Source organism: Scyliorhinus torazame, chromosome 30 (genome assembly GCF_047496885.1).
Source record: "Scyliorhinus torazame isolate Kashiwa2021f chromosome 30, sScyTor2.1, whole genome shotgun sequence".
NCBI lineage: Eukaryota > Metazoa > Chordata > Chondrichthyes > Carcharhiniformes > Scyliorhinidae > Scyliorhinus > Scyliorhinus torazame.
The window spans coordinates 11,014,797-11,035,285 of record NC_092736.1 but is presented as its reverse complement, the minus strand read 5'-3'; the positions used below and the strand labels follow the sequence as shown (position 1 = coordinate 11,035,285).

General features: G+C 49.0%; 1 protein-coding gene across 1 annotated transcript in view; it reads left to right on the top strand.

Moving 5' to 3' along the window:
- The window catches only part of stra6 (signaling receptor and transporter of retinol STRA6), an 83,140-nt gene that overhangs the window by 9,934 nt on the left and 52,717 nt on the right, over positions 1-20,489 (top strand). The window contains exons 2-5 of the mRNA XM_072492809.1: positions 14,833-15,166; positions 15,264-15,327; positions 17,630-17,715; positions 20,135-20,274. Coding sequence (XP_072348910.1) covers positions 15,063-15,166; positions 15,264-15,327; positions 17,630-17,715; positions 20,135-20,274 — 394 coding nt within the window. The 5' untranslated portion in view covers positions 14,833-15,062. The remainder of the gene's footprint in view (positions 1-14,832; positions 15,167-15,263; positions 15,328-17,629; positions 17,716-20,134; positions 20,275-20,489) is intronic.

The window sequence follows — 20,489 nt, the reverse complement described above, 5'->3', positions numbered from 1 at the left end:
GTGGCGCAGTCGTTAGCATTGCTGCCTCATGGCATCGAGGTCCCAGGTTCGATCCCGGTTCTGGGTCACTGTCCGTGTGGAGTTTGCACATTCTCCCCGTATTTGCGTGGGTTTCACCCCCACAACCCAACGATGTGCAGGGTAGGTGGATTGGCCGCGTTAAATTGCCCCTTTATTGGAAAAAAAGTAATTGGGTACTCTAAATTTATATTAAAAATTTTTTTTTTAAATAATGTGTATGTATCTGCATGCCCATGGGTATGTATTTGCGTATGTGTGTATATCTGCACGCATGTGTATATCTGCACGCATGTGTATATCTGCGCATGTATATCTATAATCATAATTTTTATTAGTGTCACAAGTAGGCTTACATTAACACTGCAATGAAGTTACTGTGAAAAGCCCCTAGTCACCACATTCCGGTGCCTGTTCGGGTACACAGAGGGAGAATTCAGAATGCCCAATTCACCTAACAAGCACGACCGTTGGGACTTGTGGGAGGAAGCCGGAGCACCCGGAGGAAACCCACGCAGACACGGGGAGAACATGCAGACTCCGCACAGACAGTGACCCCAAGCCGGGAATCAAAATTGGGTCCCTGGCGCTGTGAAGCAACAGTGCTACCCACTGTCCTACTGGGCGTGTAACTGCATAAGTGTGTGTATCTACGCATGTGCGTACCTGCGCATGTGTTTCTGCATGTTTGTGTGTATCTGCATGTGTGTGTGTAATAATAATAATTGCTCATTGTCACAAGAAGGCTTCAATGAAGTTACTGCGAAAAGCCCCTAGTCGCCACATTCCGGAACCTGTTCGGGGAGGCTGGTACAGGAATTGAACCTGCGCTGCTCGCCTTACAAGTCAGCTGTTTAGCCCACTGATAAACAAGCCCCTACAGTGTGTGTGTATCTGCATGCGTTGTGTATCTGTGTGGATGTGTATCTCTGCGTGTGTGTATCTGCGTATGTGTGTGAATCTGCGCAACTGCTTGCTTGTGTGTGTACCTGCGCATGTATGGATATGTGCATGTATTTATCTGTGCATGTATGTACACATCTGCATGTGCGTATGCACGTGTGTATCTGTGCTTGTGTATCTGCACCTGTAAGTGCCTGAATGTGTGCATCTGCATGCACATATCTGCATGCGTATGTATGCGCATGTGCACAAAGCTGTGTGTGTGTGTGAGCGTGTGTGAGCGTGTGTGTGTTTTATTATCGGAATACATCCCAAGGCACTGCACAGGAGCTTTTCCAGACAATATTCTCCACTGAACCACCGAATGATATTAGGACAGGTGACCAAAAGATTGGTCAGAGGAAGAACATAAGGGGCTCCTGGAAAAGAGCCCCCCCCCCCCCCCCCCCCCCCCACTGCTGAGGTGTAAGGAACTAGGCCAGCTGCCTGGTGCGGGCCTTCAGCTGCCTGGAGGGGGCCTTCAGCTGCCTGGAGAACCCTTCAGATGCCTGGAGCGGGACTACAGCTGCCTGGAGGGGGCCTTCAGCTGCCTGGAGCAGGCCTACAGCTGCCTGGAGGGGGCCTTCAGCTGTCAGCGGGGGGCCTTCAGCTGCATGGAGGGGGCCTTCAGCTGCCTGGAGGGGGCCTTCAGCTGCCTGGAGGGGGCCTTCAGCTGCCTGGAGCAGGCCTACAGCTGCCTGGAGGACCCTTCAGCTACCTGGAGTGGGCCTTCAGCTGCCAGCGGAGGGCCTTCAGCTGCCTGGAGGGGGCCTACAGCTGCCAGGAACGGGCCTTCAGCTGCCTGGAGCGGGCCTTCCGCTGCCTGAGGGGGCCTTCAGCTGCCTGGAGCGGGCCTTCAGCTTCCTGGAGCGGGCCTTCAGCTGCCTGGAGGGGGCCTTCCGCTGCCTGAGGGGGCCTTCAGCTGCCTGGAGGGGGCCTTCAGCTGCCTGGAGGGGGCCTTCAGCTGCCTGGAGGGGGCCTTCAGCTGCCTGGAGGGGGCCTTCAGCTGCCTGGAGGGGGCCTTCAGCTGCCTGGAGGGGGCCTTCAGCTGCCTGGAGGGGGCCTTCAGCTGCCTGGAGGGGGCCTTGAGTTCCCTGCTGAGGCTACAGGCTGCCCTGCAGAGGGGTTGCTGGTTCATATTGGTGGTCCAGCCACAGTTTAAAACTTTTAAGAGTGTGTGCTGAGCGTGTTCCTCAATGGACGGGCCCTCTCTCTCCGTCATGGGAATGTCACTTTAAGAAATGTTTGTCTGCTCAAGTGGCTGCAGTGTTGTCAGAGTGTGGGTGAAGCCAGCCTCTGGCTCTGCTTTGTAGTTTCTCTTTTAGAAAAAGCTTGGGTGTGTCTGTGGTTTTTGATTTTGTTTTAGTGTTGGAGCTGAAGCCAGCCAAAGAAGGTGTAATTTTGATCTCTCTGCCATCTAAAGACTATCTCTAGATCATTTGGTGAATTCAGAGTGATAACTGCTCTCAGTAGAGAATTTAAACCTGATGTGCTTCTGTAAAAAGGATTTTTGTCTAATGCATGTTAAAAGGAAAGTTTAAGGATTACTTAGAGTGTTGTAGTCTTTGGGGGTTGTATTTGAATTAATGGTTGCTAAGATGTTCACTGCATGTTTTAAAAAGGTTAACTGAGTTCATAGAATAAACATTGTTTTGCTTTAATAATTGCTTTTCCATTTCTGGCTGCACCACACCTGTAGAGTGGGCCGTGTGCTCCCCATACCACATTCTATTAAAAGTTGTGGGTCAGGTGAACTCCATGATGCACTTTGGGGTTCTCTAAACCCTGGCCCATAACGCTCCCTCTCACCTGAACCGCTTCTTCGAGCAGGAAGGCCTGCCATTTTCCAGAGCCAACCCGCTGTCCGTAATAGGGTGGTTTGGGGGCATCCTCTGGCCACGAGCTGACCAAAGGGGGGAAAGTCACTGCCAGGTGGCTCTTTGCCACGCGGAGAAGGGTTGCGACCCCCATTTGACCCATGGGCCTCAGCCGAAAGAAAGCGAATGTATCCCGAGCGGTGGGAGGGGGCCCTCAACTCACAACCTTCTAACCCGGTTTGGGGGGGGGGGGGTTGGTGGTGGTTGAGAGCGGTAGACTGGGGTGAGGCTAGAGATCAAGTGAGCAGTTAAGCAACAGCATAAATCAAGGTGGGTCGAGAGGAGGTTCACAAGACTGATCCCTGGAATGAGGAGTGTTGTGAAAGACATTAGCCACATGTGGCTAATGGGCAAACCAGATGTGGCTGACCCATCAGTAAATAGAAAATGAGCAATGGACTGATGTTGAGCGTCTGATATCGGAGCCTTATTCACACAGCATATGCACTTTAACCTTTTGGTGTGCATGCTTGTAAACTGCTAAGGTGGAAAGCAGAGTGTGTGAATCTTTGCTGTGTCCTGGAACTCATTCATTCCTCACAGAATGGGGGGGCCGGGTAAGTATTCAACACAATATCCCCATGTGAAATACACCCACCCTGTATCTTGAGCATTAAAGGTGTTTTTTACTAACATTTCATGTGGCTAAAACTGTAGCAACTCCCGTAACCAGTCAGTAATTACACAAACTAAGTTTACACCAACTAGAATACAAGAGCAGGGATGTACCTCTGAGGCTGTGTAAGGCTTTGCTCAGACCCCATTTGGAGTATTGCGAGCAGTTTTGAGCCCCGTATCTAAGGAAGGATGTGCTGGCCTTGGAGAGGGTCCAGAGGAGGTTCACAAGAATGATCTCTGGAATGAAGAGCTTGTCACATGAGGAACGGTTGAGGACTCTGGATCTGTACTCGTTGGAGTTTAGAAGGACGAGGGGGGGATCTTATTGAAACTTACAGAATTAACTTACTTATTAGAATACTGCGAGGCCTGGATAGACTGGACGTGGAGAGGATGTTTCCACTAGCAGGAGAAACTAGAACCAGGGGACACCATCTCAGACTAAAGGGACGATCCTTTAAAACCGAGATGAGGAGGAATTTCTTCAGCCAGAAGGTGGTGAATCTGTGGAACTCTTTGCTGCAGAAGGCTGTGGAGGCCAAACCACTGAGTATCTTTAAGACAGAGATAGATAGGTTCTTGATTAATAAGGGGATCAGAGGTTATGGGGAGAAGGCAGGAGAGTGGGGATGAGAGACATATCAGCCATGATTGAATGGCGGAGCAGACTCGATGGGCCGAATGGTCTAATTCTGCTCCTAAGTCTTATGGTTGTATTCTCCGGAATTTCAAAGGTCAAGGGGCAATTTGATTGACTTTTCTAAGCTGACAGGCGGAACAACTAAGGTCGATCGAGAGGAAGTATTTCCACTGGTTGGGGAGTGTACTAGAAGGCAATGTTTAAAAGTTAGATTCTGACCTTTCAGGAATGGAATTGGGAAAGGCTCCTTCATATCGACCAGTGACGGGCAACCTGGGCCAGTGGGTGGGCCAAAGTGAGTGACCCTCTTGCATCTCCGTGGGCCACAGGATTGAAATTGGGGCTTGTTCACTAACCATGACCCCCATGGATAAGATTAAATACGTTTAATACACGCTGAATATTTCATAACGATTTACAGAAAATGCTTAATCATTTATATATTAATAGAACTGCCATCAACTTCAAGTGGTATAAAACAAAATGAATATTTTCACTTTGGACATAGAGGGAGCGCACGGCGATCACAGTCAGTGTTGTGAGCAATCAGCGTGCCCCTCACTTCACTCACCCTCGCTTTATGTGTGAATCACTTCAGTCAGACCGGCAGGAAACAAAACTACTCGGAGGACCCCGCAGGCCGCACTCCGAACCCAGATGGGCCGCCGGTGACCGGGGCCCTGGTTTCCCACCACTGACAGAGAGGGTGTTTGTAGATCAGAACTCTCTTCCCGAAATAACTGTTAATGTTCGATTAGTTAACGCTAAAGCTGAGACTGATGTTTTTTTATTGTTAACCAGAGATACTAAGCACGGGATTCCAGCTCCTTACTGCCGGCAGCAATTTCCAATCCAGCTCCGCCCTCCCCCTACCCCCAGCGGGGAGGTGTTCCCTGGCGGTGGGGCTGACAAGCCGCACAAATCGGCGTACACTTCAGCGGGTCAGGAAGATCCCGTCGTGCGCCAATGGCGAGGAAGCGTCACCGCCAGAAAATACGTCACAGGGAGGCGGAGAATCCTGCCCATGGAGTTAGGGCATGTGTCAGCCAGGATTTCACACGTTGCCGAAAGACGTTCTCGAGGGTAAAAGGCCGACTCAGGTTCCTACGTTCTATTGGGGCGGCACGGTATCACAGTGGTTAGCACTGTTGCTCCACTGCGCCAGGGTCCCAGGTTCGATTCCCGGCTTCGGTCGCTGTCTGTGCGGAGTCTGCACGTTCTCCCCGTGTCTGCGTGGGTTTCCTCCGGGCGCTCCGGTTTCCTCCCACAAGTCCCGAAAGACGTGCTTGTTAGGTGAATTGGACATTCTGAATTCTCCCTCTGTGTACCCGAACAGGCGCCGGAGTGTGGCGACTAGGGGATTTTCACAGTAACTTCATTGCAGTGTTAATGTAAGCCCACTTGTGACAATAGAGATTATTAAATTAAATTAGTGGGCAACATTGCTCCAGATGCCACAAACCATCACTTTACACCGTCCAAACCAATGGTCCCCAAGTTTAATCTTTGGGCTGTGCTGAGTTGGGGGTTCTGATGACTAGGTGCTCCGTTCTCTAAATGTGTGTTTCAGCATAGCTTCCCAAACATTTGTTTCCCCTTCGAGGAGGAGTGAGGAGGCGATGGAAGGACTCCCAGCCCGTTAAACTGAGCTCCTCCCGTGGCCACCAGGCCCTGGCATGGGACTGGCACTCTGAGCTTCTGCTCTAAAATGTAGGGGTGCTACCTGTGGTGAACATATTATAGTAACCATTCACCACTGTACTACATTGTATCACGCTGTTGCCCATGTGGGCTCCACCTATGGACCATTGTACTGTACTACACTGATTGTATCATGTTGGTGCCCTTGTGGGCTCCGCCCCCTTGAGGGGAGGTATATAGAGCAGCTGTCCTGTAGGCGGCTCTCAGTGCAGAGCAGTCGCAGGCAGGCACTGTTCTTGTTGATTAAAGCCCCTGTTCACTTCTATTCTCTATCTCGAGTGAATTGATGGTCGCACCACTACCCCAGTGCCGCCATACTGCCTTTCTCCAGATTAAGCATTAGGGAGAAATAATGTGGGTGAGGGACATTTGTTCGAAATCAGGTTAGGCACAAAGTCTGCGGAGTGTGTGGAACTGAATCCAGACCAAAGTCGGTGAGAGTAAATTGGTGCAAGTGAAAACAACTATCTGAGGAGATCCTTTAAGAGTATCTGCAGGCTCCACAGTGGGCCTATGATCTTGCCGGCAACACTCACTTACCGACCAGTCCCGTTCTGCATGGTTAGCCCATTAGTCATAGCTGATGTGGCAGAACAGCAAGTGTTCCTTTTTTGTGCTAATTGTAAAGGTTATGCACTTTAGAAAAATAACACACGGCCCCTTTGATCATCAGAGATTGCAACAACGAAAACATCCCGGGCATCATAATCCCTCTGGGTTTTTAACAATTTCACAAAAAAGTTTCTGCGCTGTATTTATTGGACGCGATCTACCCGAATGGAAACAGCGACCCGTAGCGTGCGCGTTGAGCCGGGTGTTTCCTGGTACTTGGAGCACCAGGAAACACCACACTATTGAACGCCCATTCACATAGATACAGGGTCTTGGCAAGGAACGTCCCAAAGAGGCCACACTTTGTCCTGTTTTCTGCACTGAGGATCTCTGCTCGACGGAATTCTTCAGTGCGGCATTCCGCTATCCTGGACACCCCAACGCAACCCCCAACTCACCTGTAAGCGGGTCCTCAAGCCCTCCACACACCCGCACAGGGCACTCCTGGGCTCGAACTGCAGGGAAAATGCCAGCTTGACACCACCAGCCTAGCACTGCTCCTGCCAATGCCACCTGCATACCTTGGCAGTGCCAGGGTGCCACCCTGCTCAGAGGGCAAACGCCGAGGGGAGCCTCCAATCCCCTGTGGGACCCCCACAAGTGCCGTTCCGTCTGATTCCCCGTTTGTGGAGGCCACTCCTGAATGGCGCTCGCCTGAGATCTCCCAAGTGTTACATCCCACGCCTTGGTGAGAGCGTGAAGTGCCTATTACAGTCTAGTATGCAGATTGGCTAAAAGGTTCGCTGCTGCCTCACACCGCTGAGGTCCAAGGTTCGAATCCCAGCCCCCTGTCCGTGTGGGGTTTGCACATTCCCCCCGTGTCTGCGTGGGTTTCACCCTCACAACCCAAAGATGTGCAGGGTAGGTTGATTGGCCACGCTACATTGCCCCTTTAATTGGAAAAAATGAATTGGGTACTCTATTTTTTAAAAAAAGGTTTGATGGGAAGCACAAGTGGCTAGCACTGTGGCTTCACAGCGCCAGGGTCCCAGGTTCGATTCCCCGCTGGGTCACTGTCTGTGTGGAGTCTGCACGTTCTCCCCATGTCTGCATGGGTTTCCTCCGGGTGCTCCGGTTTTCTCCCACAGTCCAATGACGTGCAGGTTAGGTGGATTGGCCATGATAAATTGCCCTTAGTGTCCAAAAAGGTTAGGAGGGGTTATTGGATTACAGGAGGGCTTCTTAAAACAATATGTAAACAGTCCAACTAGGGAAGGGGCGGTACTGGACCTGGTATTGGGGAATGAGCCCGGCCAGGTGGTAGATGTTTCAGTAGGGGAGCATTTCGGTAACAGTGACCACAATTCAGTAAGTTTTAAAGTACTGGTGGACAAGGATAAGAGTGGTCCGAGGATGAATGTACTAAACTGGGGGAAGGCTAATTATAACAATATTAGGCGGGAACTGAAGAACATAGATTGGGGGCGGATGTTTGAGGGCAAATCAACATCTGACATGTGGGAGGCTTTCAAGTGTCAGTTGAAAGGAATACAGGACAGGCATGTTCCTGTGAGGAAGAAAGATAAATACGGCAATTTTCGGGAACCTTGGATGACGAGTGATATTGTAGGCCTCGTCAAAAAGAAAAAGGAGGCATTTGTCAGGGCTAAAAGGCTGGGAACAGACGAAGCCTGTGTGGCATATAAGGAAAGTAGGAAGGAACTTAAGCAAGGAGTCAGGAGGGCTAGAAGGGGTCATGAAAAGTCATTGGCAAATAGGGTTAAGGAAAATCCCAAGGCTTTTTACACTTACATAAAAAGCAAGAGGGTAGCCAGGGAAAGGGTTGGCCCACTGAAGGATAGGCAAGGGAATCTGTGTGTGGAGCCAGAGGAAATGGGCGAGGTACTAAATGAATACTTTGCATCAGTATTCACCAAAGAGAAGGAATTGGTAGATGTTGAGTCTGGAGTAGGGGGTGTAGATAGCCTGGGTCACATTGTGATCCAAAAAGACGAGGTGTTGGGTGTCTTAAAAAATATTAAGGTAGATAAGTCCCCAGGGCCGGATGGGATCTACCCCAGAATACTGAAGGAGGCTGGAGAGGAAATTGCTGAGGCCTTGACAGAAATCTTTGGATCCTCGCTGTCTTCAGGGGATGTCCCGGAGGACTGGAGAATAGCCAATGTTGTTCCTCTGTTTAAGAAGGGTGGCAGGGATAATCCCGGGAACTACAGGCCGGTGAGCCTTACTTCAGTGGTAGGGAAATTACTGGAGAGAATTCTTCGAGACAGGATCTACTCCCATTTGGAAGCAAATGGACGTATTAGTGAGAGGCAGCACGGTTTTGTGAAGGGGAGGTCGTGTCTCACTAACTTGATAGAGTTTTTCGAGGAGGTCACTAAGATGATTGATGCAGGTAGGGCAGTAGATGTTGTCTATATGGACTTCAGTAAGGCCTTTGACAAGGTCCCTCATGGTAGACTAGTACAAAAGGTGAAGTCACACGGGATCAGGGGTGAACTGGCAAGGTGGATACAGAACTGGCTAGGCCATAGAAGGCAGAGGGTAGCAATGGAGGGATGCTTTTCTAATTGGAGGGCTGTGACCAGTGGTGTTCCACAGGGATCAGTGCTGGGACCTTTGCTCTTTGTAGTATATATAAATGATTTGGAGGAAAATGTAACTGGTCTGATTAGTAAGTTTGCAGACGACACAAAGGTTGGTGGAATTGCGGATAGCGATGAGGACTGTCTGAGGATACAGCAGGATTTAGATTGTCTGGAGACTTGGGCGGAGAGATGGCAGATGGAGTTTAACCTGGACAAATGTGAGGTAATGCATTTTGGAAGGGCTAATGCAGGTAGGGAATATACAGTGAATGGTAGAACCCTCAAGAGTATTGAAAGTCAAAGAGATCTAGGAGTACAGGTCCACAGATCACTGAAAGGGGCTACACAGGTGGAGAAGGTAGTCAAGAAGGCATACGGCATGCTTGCCTTCATTGGCCGGGGCATTGAGTATAAGAATTGGCAAGTCATGTTGCAGCTGTATAGAACCTTAGTTAGGCCACACTTGGAGTATAGTGTTCAATTCTGGTCGCCACACTACCAGAAGGATGTGGAGGCTTTAGAGAGGGTGCAGAAGAGATTTACCAGAATGTTGCCTGGTATGGAGGGCATAAGCTATGAGGAGCGATTGAATAAACTCGGTTTGTTCTCACTGGAACGAAGGAGGTTGAGGGGCGACCTGATAGAGGTATACAAAATTATGAGGGGCATAGACAGAGTGGATAGTCAGAGGCTTTTCCCCAGGGTAGAGGGGTCAATTACTAGGGGGCATAGGTTTAAGGTGAGAGGGGCAAAGTTTAGAGTAGATGTACGAGGCAAGTTTTTTACGCAGAGGGTAGTGGGTGCCTGGAACTCACTACCGGAGGAGGTAGTGGAGGCAGGGACGATAGGGACATTTAAGGGGCATCTTGACAAATATATGAATAGGATGGGAATAGAAGGATACGGACCCAGGAAGTGTAGAAGATTGTAGTTTAGTCGGGCAGTATGGTCGGCACGGGCTTGGAGGGCCGAAGGGCCTGTTCCTGTGCTGTACATTTCTTTGTTCTTTGTTGTTTGTTTGAATAGGGTGGAAGTGAGGACTTAAGTGTGTCGGTGTAGACTCGATGGGCCGAATGGCCTCCTTTTGCACTGTATGTTCTATGTTCGAAAAACGTCATCCCCCCCACAATGGGCGGGATTCACGTTGCGACGTCTAGCGAGGCCACGTTAGATCTTGCGAGGTGTGGCGAGCCGGGTAGGTCCCGGAGTGGTGATCTCCGGGCTGTGCCACGCGGCCTTTCGGACACGGCGCGGACACGGTAGGTCGTGCCCATTATTTGCATTTAAAGAGGGAAAACACAACCTGTCTTTGTGGAGGTTCAACCGCAACCTAATGGAGCAAACACTGATCAATCTGTCTCCACGGGGGGGAAATGAAGCACCTGGTAGCCCAGCTTGGCTCCTTTTCAGTGAGGGGGTGTAATTGGAGTCAAACACTAATATTTACACAAGAATCTGCAGAATGTCCTCTTAAAGTTGCACCATTTGTCTCTGGTGACAAGATGTTTATTGTTCCAAGGTCCTTCAGAGGAGCAAGAATCTTTTTTAAAAAGTGGTGCTGCCTGGCCTCAAAGATTTGCATTTGTACATCGAGTCACGGAGCTTTACAGCAGAATTAGGCCATTCAGCCCATCGAGTCTGTGCCGAGCATGAAGTGCCTTTTGCAAGCCCAGGATGTCCGAAAGCGTTTTAAAATCAATGAAGTATTTCACAAATGGTGACAGCTACGAGTTAATCTGTTACCTGGTGCTGTCGTTTTTTTTGGCCTTCTTCAAAAGGGTGCAGGGAGGGTGGGGTCTTTTTTATTACCTGAGAGGGCAGGCTCTACATAATTTCTCATCTGAAGGGCTTAATAATCATCTTTATTGTCACAAGTTGGCTTACATTAACACTGCAATGAAGTTACTGTGAAAAGCCCCTAGTCGCCACACTCTGGCGCCTGTTCGGGTACACGGAGGGAGAATTCAGAATGTCCAATTCACCGAACAAGCACGTCTTTCGGGACTTTTGCGGAAGGAAACCGGAGGAAACCCACGCAGACACGGGGAGGACGTGCAGACTCCCCGCAGACAGTGACCCAAGCCGGGAATCGAACCCGGGACCCTGGCGCTGTGAAGCAACGGTGCTAACCACTGTGCTGCCGTGCCACGCCCGCCACCAACCGTGCGGGACTCCCTGAGCGCTGCACCGTAACGCCAGCCACGAGCTGCGTGCGCAGGACTCCGGGGCAGCACATGCAGCAGCGAGAAATGGAAAGATGGGCTGATGGGGCGGAAGGTGGCTCGTGTGGGGGGGGTAAATGCTACAACCGGATGTTTGGGCTCCAGCTTCTATGTAACGTAGGAGGAAGCGGCGCGAATTGGTTTCCTGCAATGGGCAATTGTCAGTCTTTTACTTAATTGGTTAAGTAAATGGAAATCAGTACTCACAACATATCTTCCCCTTGTTAAACAGCCCAATTAGTTTCGTGTTCTACCAAGTGAGGAGGCCAGCAATCCTGAATGCCCTGTACCTCTGTCCCTTTGTTTAAAACAAACTCTTTTATCCCACTCTGTGTTATAGTTGTCTGTGTTCAGGTTTGACTGTGCCAATTCACCCTTCACATAGAAAGCCGTTTTGTTTTTTAACTCCTCCCTCATTCTCCCATTCATTCAGATCAAAAGACTTCCTCAATGTGGACACGATTTTTAGGAACACCAGTCAGTGTTCATGGGTGTTAGCGGAGCGGAGTTATACTGCTGTTTCAGCATCTGCATTGTGCAAAGCTTGAGGCATCCACCTTTGACATCCCCCCCCCCCCCCCCCCACGTCCTTACGGAAAAGTTTGCAATGTTCATGAAGTGCCGACAGAAAAAAAGAGGGAATTTGCATTAATAGAGCGCCTTTTTAAGTTCTCTGCAGCCAATTTGTAGCGAAGCTGCTTACGATGTAAGAAATGTGGCCACCAGTTAGCGTACAGCAAGACCCCAGAAACAAGAGGCTACATTGATCAAAAGGGGCATCTTTTCAAGAGGGCCTTAACCAAAGTTTTGAGTCCACCTCCGACTGGCTGCTTCTAGCCAAACGGAGACGCGAAGGAGCTTTGTAAATGAACGTTTCGTCTGTTTGTTTCACTTTTATGTTGATATTAGGCTGGTGTTCAGCGGCCTGTGCATTCTTCACTTTTTGTGAAGTTATGTGTTTGTGTGAGTGTGTTGTGTTTGTTTGAGTGTCTGTGCCAATGAGTGTCCATATGTTTGTTTGTGTGTGTGTGGCTGTGAGTGCGAATATTTGTGTCTGGGAGTGTGAATATTTGTGTCTATATTTGTGTGCAAGTATGTCTGTGAGTGTGCGTTTGTGCCTGTGTGTGTGTCTGAGTGTGCATCTGTGTGAGTGTTTGTGTCTGTGAGTGCTGTTGTGTCTGAGTGTGTTTGTGTCTGTGAGTGTGTGTCTGTGAGTGTGTGTTTGTGAATGAATATCTGTGAGTGTTTGTGTCTGAGTGTGTGAATGTGAATATCTGTGAGTGTTTGTGTCTGTGAGTGTGTGTGTGAATGTGAATATCTGTGTTTGTGTCTGAGTGTGAATGTGAATATCTGAGTGTTTGTGCCTGTGAGTGTGTGTTTGTGTCTGTGAGTGTGAATGTCTGTGAGAGTGTTTGTGTCTGTGAGTGTGTGACTGAATTTGAATATCTGAGTGGTTGTATCTGTGAGTGTGTGTTTGTGAGCGTGTGTGTTTGTGAGTGTGAATGTGAATATCTGAGTGTTTGTGTCTGAGTGTGAATGTGAATATCTGAGTGTTTGTGCCTGTGAGTGTGTGTTTGTGAGTGTGAATGTGAATATCTGAGTGTTTGTGTCTGTGAGTGTGAATGTGAATATCTGAGTGTTTGTGTCTGTGAGTGTGTTTCTGAGTGTGAATGTCTGAGTGTGAATGTCTGAGTGTTTGTGTCTGAGTGTGTGTTTGAGAGTGTGAATGTGAATATCTGTGAGTGTTTGTGTCTGAGTGTGTGTTTGAGAGTGTGAATGTGAATGTCTGTGAGTGTTTGTGTCTGAGTGTGTGTTTGAGAGTGTGAATGTGAATGTCTGTGAGTGTGTGTTTGTGAGTGTGAATGTGAATATCTGAGTGTTTGTGTCTGAGTGTGTGTTTGAGAGTGTGAATGTCTGTGAGTGTTTGTGTCTGTGAGTGTGAATGTGAGTGTGAATGTGAATACCTGTGAGTGTCTGTGAGTGTGTGTTTGTGTCTGTGAGTGCTTGTGTCTGTGAGTGTGAATGTGAATATCTGAATGTTTGTGTCTGTGAGTGTGTGTTTGTGAGTGTGAATGTGAATATCTGTGTGTGTTTGTGTCTGTGAGTGTGTGTTTGTGAGTGTGAATGTCTAAGTGTTTGTGTCTGTGAGTGTGTGTTTGTGAGTGTGAATATCTGTGAGTGTTTGTGTCTGTGAGTGTGTGTTTGTGAGCGTGTTTGTGTCTGTGAGTGGGTGTTTGTGAGTGTGCGTATTTGTGTACGTGAATGTGTGTTTGTGTCTGAGTGTGTTTGTGAGTGTGAATATCTGTGAATGTTTGTGTTTGTGAATGTCTGTGAGAGTGTGAATGTCTGTGAGAGTGTGAATGTCTGTGAGAGTGTTTGTGTCTGTGAGTGAGTGTTTGTGAGTGTGAATATCTGTGGTGTTTGTGTCTGTGAGTGGGTGTTTGTGAGTGTCAATGTGAATATCTGTGAGTATTTGTGTCTGAGTGTGTGAGTGTGTTTGTGAGTGCGAGTACTGTGAGGGCAGCACGGTAGCACAGTGGTTAGCACAATTGCTTCACAGCTCCAGGTTCGATTCCCCGCTGGGTCACTGTCTGTGCGGAGTCTGCACTTTCTCCCCGTGTCTGCGTGGGTTTCCTCCAGACGCTCCGGTTTCCTCCCACAGTCCAAAGACGTGCAGGATAGGTGGATTGGCCATGCTAAATTTCTCTTAGTGCCAAGAAGTTTAAGTGGGGTTACGGGGAAAGGGTAGAGACGTGGTCTTGAGTAGGGTGCACTTTGTTAGGGCCGGTGCAGACTCGATGGGCCGAATGGTCTCCTTCTGCACTGTTAATTCTATGATTCTGAGTGTGTGGTTGTGTCTGTGAGTGTGTTTTTGTGTCTGTGAGTGTGTGTTTGTGAGTGTGAATGTCTGAGTGTTTATGTCTGTGAGTGTGTGTTTGTGTCTGTGAGTGGGTGTTTGTGTCTGTGAGTGTGTGTTTGTGAGTGTGAATGTCTGAGTTTATGTCTGTGAGTGTGTGTTTGTGTCTGTGAGTGGGTGTTTGTGAGTGTGAATGTCTGAGTGTTTATGTCTGTGAGTGTGTGTTTGTGTCTGTGAGTGGGTGTTTGTGAGTGTGAATGTCTGAGTGTTTATGTCTGTGAGTGTGTGTTTGTGTCTGTGAGTGGGTGTTTGTGTCTGTGAGTGTGTGTTTGTGAGTGTGAATGTCTGAGTGTTTATGTCTGTGAGTGTGTGTTTGTGTCTGTGAGTGGGTGTTTGTGAGTGTGAATGTCTGAGTGTTTATGTCTGTGAGTGTGTGTTTGTGTCTGTGAGTGGGTGTTTGTGAGTGTGAATGTCTGAGTGTTTATGTCTGTGAGTGTGTGTTTGTGTCTGTGAGTGGGTGTTTGTGTCTGTGAGTGTGTGTTTGTGTCTGTGAGTGGGTGTTTGTGTCTGTGAGTGTGTGTTTGTGAGTGTGAATGTCTGAGTGTTTATGTCTGTGAGTGTGTGTTTGTGTCTGTGAGTGGGTGTTTGTGTCTGTGAGTGTGTGTTTGTGTCTGTGAGTGTGTGTTTGTGTCTGTGAGTGGGTGTTTGTGAGTGTGCTTGTGAGTGCGAGTACTGTCCGCTCTAATCCCTCGGGATGTTGAAGCTGATTGACCATTTAACTGTGTGTGTTTCCCAGTGTGACCCTGTTTGAAGTTGGTGGCAGAAGTGTTAAATGTAACTTGAAGAGAAGGAGAGAGAGAGATCCATTCATCAAACGAGTTTGTGCAGTTTGCAGCTCGGGTCATTCGTCCAGATCTCCCGAGGAAGGCACTTGGAGCGGGGAGGCACCCACACTAAAAGACAACAGTCCAAGGATCAGAGCAATATTGAACTGCCTGTTGACCCAAGTGCGAAACAGGACAAAGAATGGATTCCAGAAATGAATCTTTGGACATTCACGAACCTGACTTTCTGGATTATGCTGACTGGTACATAGATGATCGTTTGGAGCCCACCTCCCCTCCCGAAGAGTACGTTGTTCATTTTAATTCTAATGTTAACTTCAATTTCTGTTTCCTCAAATGTGTGACGCGCTTCCTTGACTTTATGTTTTGCTTTGTTCCGCAGTGTAACATCCTGTAACCCCATCATCCCAGGTGATTTGTATCATGTCTGCACAGCAGGTATATCGGTGAGTTTACTCGATTCAGCTCTTAATTTGTGAGTTGGGACACATGTCTGTGATTCTCAAGTTATCGATGTAGCTTGAAGTGAGCCAGGTATTAAGTAATTTACGCATTGTGGGGGGGTGGGGGGGGGGGGCGGAAAGGGCAACTTCTTCCACCATTGATGGGAGACAGTTTCTGCCGTTTTACCGTTTGTAGCGAGATTTCAAATGTCATTGCCCCCGTGCACCGCTGTGGGAGTGCCGCACTGACACAGGTGCCATCTCTTGAATGGGATGTCAAACCGAGGCCCCACGAGTGATCTCGGTGAGTCGTGGACGATATTGTGACACTATCTCTGATGAGTAGCCAGGGCCATTCACTCTGATGTCCTGGACGATTTGTACCTCCCTACCACGCATATTTATCTCATTGTGGGACTTACTTATCTTATTTGTGGAACTTTGCTGTGTTGTTTTGTTTTGAAATAGTAACAACACTTCCAAAAGGAAATAATTGGCTTGATGGTGTGAAAGATGACGTGCGGCATGGTAACACTGTTGTTTCACAGCGTCAGGGTCCCAGGTTCGATTCCGAGCTTGGGTCACTGTCTGTGGGGAGTCTGCACGTTCTCCCCGTGTCTGCGTGGGTTTCCTCCGGTTTCCTCCCACAATCCCGAAAGACGTGCTTGTTCGGTGAATTGGACATTCTGAATTCTCACTCTGTACCCGAACAGGCGCCGGAATGTGGCGACGAGGGGATTTTCACAGTAACTTCATTGCACTGTTAATGTAAGCCTACTTGTGACAATAATAAAGATTATTTTAAAAAAGATTAAAATATGTTATAAAAGGGCAGCACGGAGGCGCAGTGGCTAGCACTGCTACCCTACGGCGCCGAGGTCCCAGGTTCGATCCCGACTCTGGGTCACTGTCCGTGTGGAGTTTGCACATTCTCCCCGTGTATGTGTGGGTTTCGCCCCCACAACCCAAAGATGTGCAGGGTAGGTGGATTGACCACGCTAAATTGCCCCTTAATTGGAAAAAATGAATTGTGTCCTCTAAATTAATTTTTTTTAAAGATGTTATTAAAAATAAGGCTCGGTCTTCTTACTTCCCCCACCTTCTGATACCTTTCCCCGTGAATAACCAGCAGCGTCCATCATTCATTGATTTTCCTTTGCCCCTTTTACCCCATCTGAAATTATAGTGGTAAGGAATGTTCAGAGCATGGGACGCCATGTTGGGTTAGAATATTCAATGGAGGGCAGCTCGGTGGTGCAGTGGTTAGATCTGGGACTAGGACGCTGAGGACCCAAGTTCGAATCCAGGCCCTGGGCCACTGTCCGTGTGGAGTTTGCACATTCTCCCCGTGTCTGCGTGGGTCTCACCCCCACAACCCAAAGATGTGCAGGGTAGGTGGATTGGCCACGCTAAAGGGCAGCACGGTAGCATTGTGGATAGCACAATTGCTTCACAGCTCCAGGGTCCCAGTTTCGATTCCGGCTTGGGTCACTGTCTGTGCGGAGTCTGCACATCCTCCCTGTGTGTGTGTGGGTTTTCTCCGGGTGCTCTGGTTTCCTCCCACAGTCCAAAGGTGTGCAGGTTAGGTGGATTGGCCATGATAAATTGCCCTTAGTGTCCAAAATTGCCCTTAGTGTTGTGTGGGGTTACTGGGTTATGGGGATAGGGTGGAGGTGTGGACCTTGGGTAGGGTGCTCTTTCCAAGAGCCGGTGCAGACTCGATGGGCCGAATGGCCTCCTTCTGCACTGTAAATTCTATGATCTATGATAAATTGCCCCTTAATTGGAAAAGAATAATTGGGTACTCAAATTTTTTTAAAAGAAAAGAATATTCAATTGGGTTCTATTAAGTCTTCCCAGGAGCAGGGAGTTTGGTGGGGGGGGAAACTGGTATTGGGAAGACATTCCTTTGCTTGAAAAAATGACATGGGTACAGATAATTAACGACTCAACCTCTTTCTGCTGGCGATGAATTCAGCCAGACCCAATGTAATTAAGGCCCCCCCCCCCCCCCCCTTCATATAAAGGATGGCAGGAATTTGGAATCCCCAGCAGATCAATTGTTAATTTTAAATCGAAGTCTGATAAAACAAATTTGGTCAACCAAAGCTATTAAGAGACACGGTGTAGAGGCGGGTACACGGTGTTAGGGGGCAGATTGGCTCTTGTCGAATGGCGGAAAAGGTTCAATAGGCGACACCGGTTCCTCTGCCCTGCAGGCTGTTCCGCCCACCAGAATGCCAAAAGGGCTTCAGGAGGCTTTACCGGGCACCTTGTGTGTGAGTTCTCCCTCCTTCTCTTTCAGCTCGTGGTTCTGGTGTTGCTGTCCTTCAGTGTGAAGCGGAGGCGATTGTGCAAAGGTTGCTGCGCTGGAGCCCCTGGCCTGTTGCAGTTAAGTGCCTGCTCTCGGGGCGGGGGGGGGGGGGGGGGGGGGGGGGGTCAGCATTTGAACCCTGGATGAACTAAAATCGGGGCTTCCTCAGGTCAAACCGTGATGTTAGCTGTCACTGCGTTAAGTGCGCTGGGAGCACTGAAGTTGCACCTACTTAGTAATGTTTATTCAAGTATATCTGTCTGTGCCTCACTCCAACTCTCAAGCTGGGTTTTGCTGCTCATAAAATGGATCGGGTTACTCGACACTTGTACATGCAGTTCCTGATTAAAAGCGCCAAGGTTTTTTTTTGTGTAAACCTGCTCCAGCTCATCCGCTGCTCAGTACAAGTTGGAAAAGTACAAACTACACCCCCCACCCCCCCAAGTTTAACTCTTCCCCCCGCCCCCCCCCCCCCCCCAAGGCATTGGGTTCATGAGATGAGGTGTTTTTTATTCTTATTCCTTCGAGCAAAAAGGTTTGAATCGATCGATTGTCTTCTCCTTCGACCTCTGCCCTTTCCTGAAATGTCCCAGGTCCCGCTTGGTGAGGCAGCCAGCAAATGCTCATTAAAGTGGGATTTGAAACCTGATGGGTTCCAAGCAGAAAGTAGGTTAATCCCCACTCTCTGTATGTGTAACATTATTCTGCGTTGATCCCCACCAGCTAAACCCTCATTAAGAGTTCCTACTGTTTGAAAAGCTGCGGCGTGGTGGCACAGTGGTTAGCACTGCTGCCTCAAGGCGCCAGGGACCCGGGTTCAATTCCGGCCTTGGGTGACTGTCTCTGCACGGTCTCCCCGTGTCTGCGTGGGTTTCCTGCGCGTGCTCTGGTTTCCTCCCACACCCCAAAGATGTGCCGGTGAGGTGGATTGGCCACGCTAAAATTGCCCTTAGTGTCCAAAGATGTGCAGGTTTTGTGGCGTTATGGGAATAGGGTGGGCAAGTGGGCCCAGGTGGGGGTGCACTTTCGGAGGGCCGTTGCAGCCTTGATGGGCCGAATGGCCTCCTTCTGCAGTGCAGGCACTTTTGCAACCTACCTGACCACAATATAAATCTTTAAGGTGCGGAACTTTTCCCGCACTGACATTGGTGAGGAGAGAGCAGTGAGGTGGTGTGTGTCCAGCTTCTCCCCTCAGCTGAACTGTTAGTTTTGCGTCAATTCTGCAGTGTTTCCATTGCTCCCAATCTGCAGAACCCCCAAGGCATAGGGGTACGGAGACCAGCTCCTGCGGGGAGAAATAGCCTTTGCTAATCTTTTCAACCAAGTGCATTGAAAGAGAAAAACTCTCGTTATTGTCAAAAGAAGGGGAAAGGCTGCCGCCTGGCAGTATCGCTGCAGAGGGAGCTGGCCTTCTGATGATAGGTCACACACGTGAAATGTCGGGCGGGATACCCTGGTCCTGCCGAAGGCCACTCCCTGCGGCCGGAGTCATTGACTTCGGCAGGACGGGAAGAACCGGTGAGTGTTTCCACTGCTGGAAAATCCCCATGGGGTGGGTGAGTGTGGGCGGAAAATCCCGGCCATTAACTCTGTCTCCCTGCACTCATGTGGCTACATGTTAGGTTATTGTTTGGCAACCTTCTTATGAGGCCTCGGTTGTTACAGAGACTGGGGGGTTTATTTAAACAGCCCTGATTTCTTCCCTCACCTATCACCAATCCACCTGCCCTGCACATCTTTGGGTTGTGGGGGCGAAACCCACGCAGGCACGGGGAGAATGTGCAAACTTCACACGGACAGTGATCCAGAGCCGGGATCGAACATGGGACCTCGGTGCCGTGAGGCTGCAGTGCTAACCCACTGTGCCACCGTGCTGCCCTTGGAACAAGATTGTTAACATTCTAACCATTAAGTCTTAAAGGGAGATTGTGGGGGCCTTTGTCCTAGCAGACTAATGGGCACTAGACTGCCAGGCCTGGCTTATGAAATGTGGATGGCCTTTGTGTAATTCCCTTTGAATTTGACCCTGCAGCCCACAGGTTGGGGCGGGGCGGGGGGCGGGGGGGGAGGATTAGGGTCTCTTCAGAGGTAACGAAATGTAAATTTCTTCGATACTGCCAAATAACCCCTTCTGTTCAGGGTCACAGACAGACATAACTTCAGCCATTTTAAAAGGCCCATTTTTAAAAAATTATTGAATTTAGCCATGAGGACATATTAATGTGATTTCCTCTCCTTCCGACAAGGTGGTTGCAATGGATTAAGAATGATTTGCGAATAGATCAATATTAATTCTTTCTCCCTCCTATATCCCCCTCCGATTTACATCTCCCTATCAACAAACATTCTCTTCCTTCCTGCCTCGCGAACTGATCAGTGTCGAAATAGTAACAAAATAATTGATTGGGATATTTCACTGCAACTCAAAACCACATTCCGTCATAATTTTCCTTCAGCTTTCTATTTTAACGTGGACATAATGCTCTGTGTTCCCAGTCCAGTTGGCTTCCTGGAACATGACTACCACAGAGGAATTGCCGCGAGTGTGTTTGGAGTGCTCTTTTGTTCGCTGTGCGCTGTGGTCCTTGACGACGATCCTTTACCCTTCATCAGAAATTCCCCGAGGGAGACCAGAGGTAAATGGAGCAAATTGCGTTGAGTCTCGGTGAGAAACTTCTCCACAGCGAGGAGACGAAAAACAAATGCCGGAGATTGATTGCCCTGTGACTTTATTGGGGCTCTTTCCATTTTTATGAATGTTGTTTTGTTTGGGATGCTTTCAGTGCCAAGATAGTAAAACGCATGAAAGTAACTTTTGTCTTGGGAAGAATTGTTTCATTGTCCCGCGGGA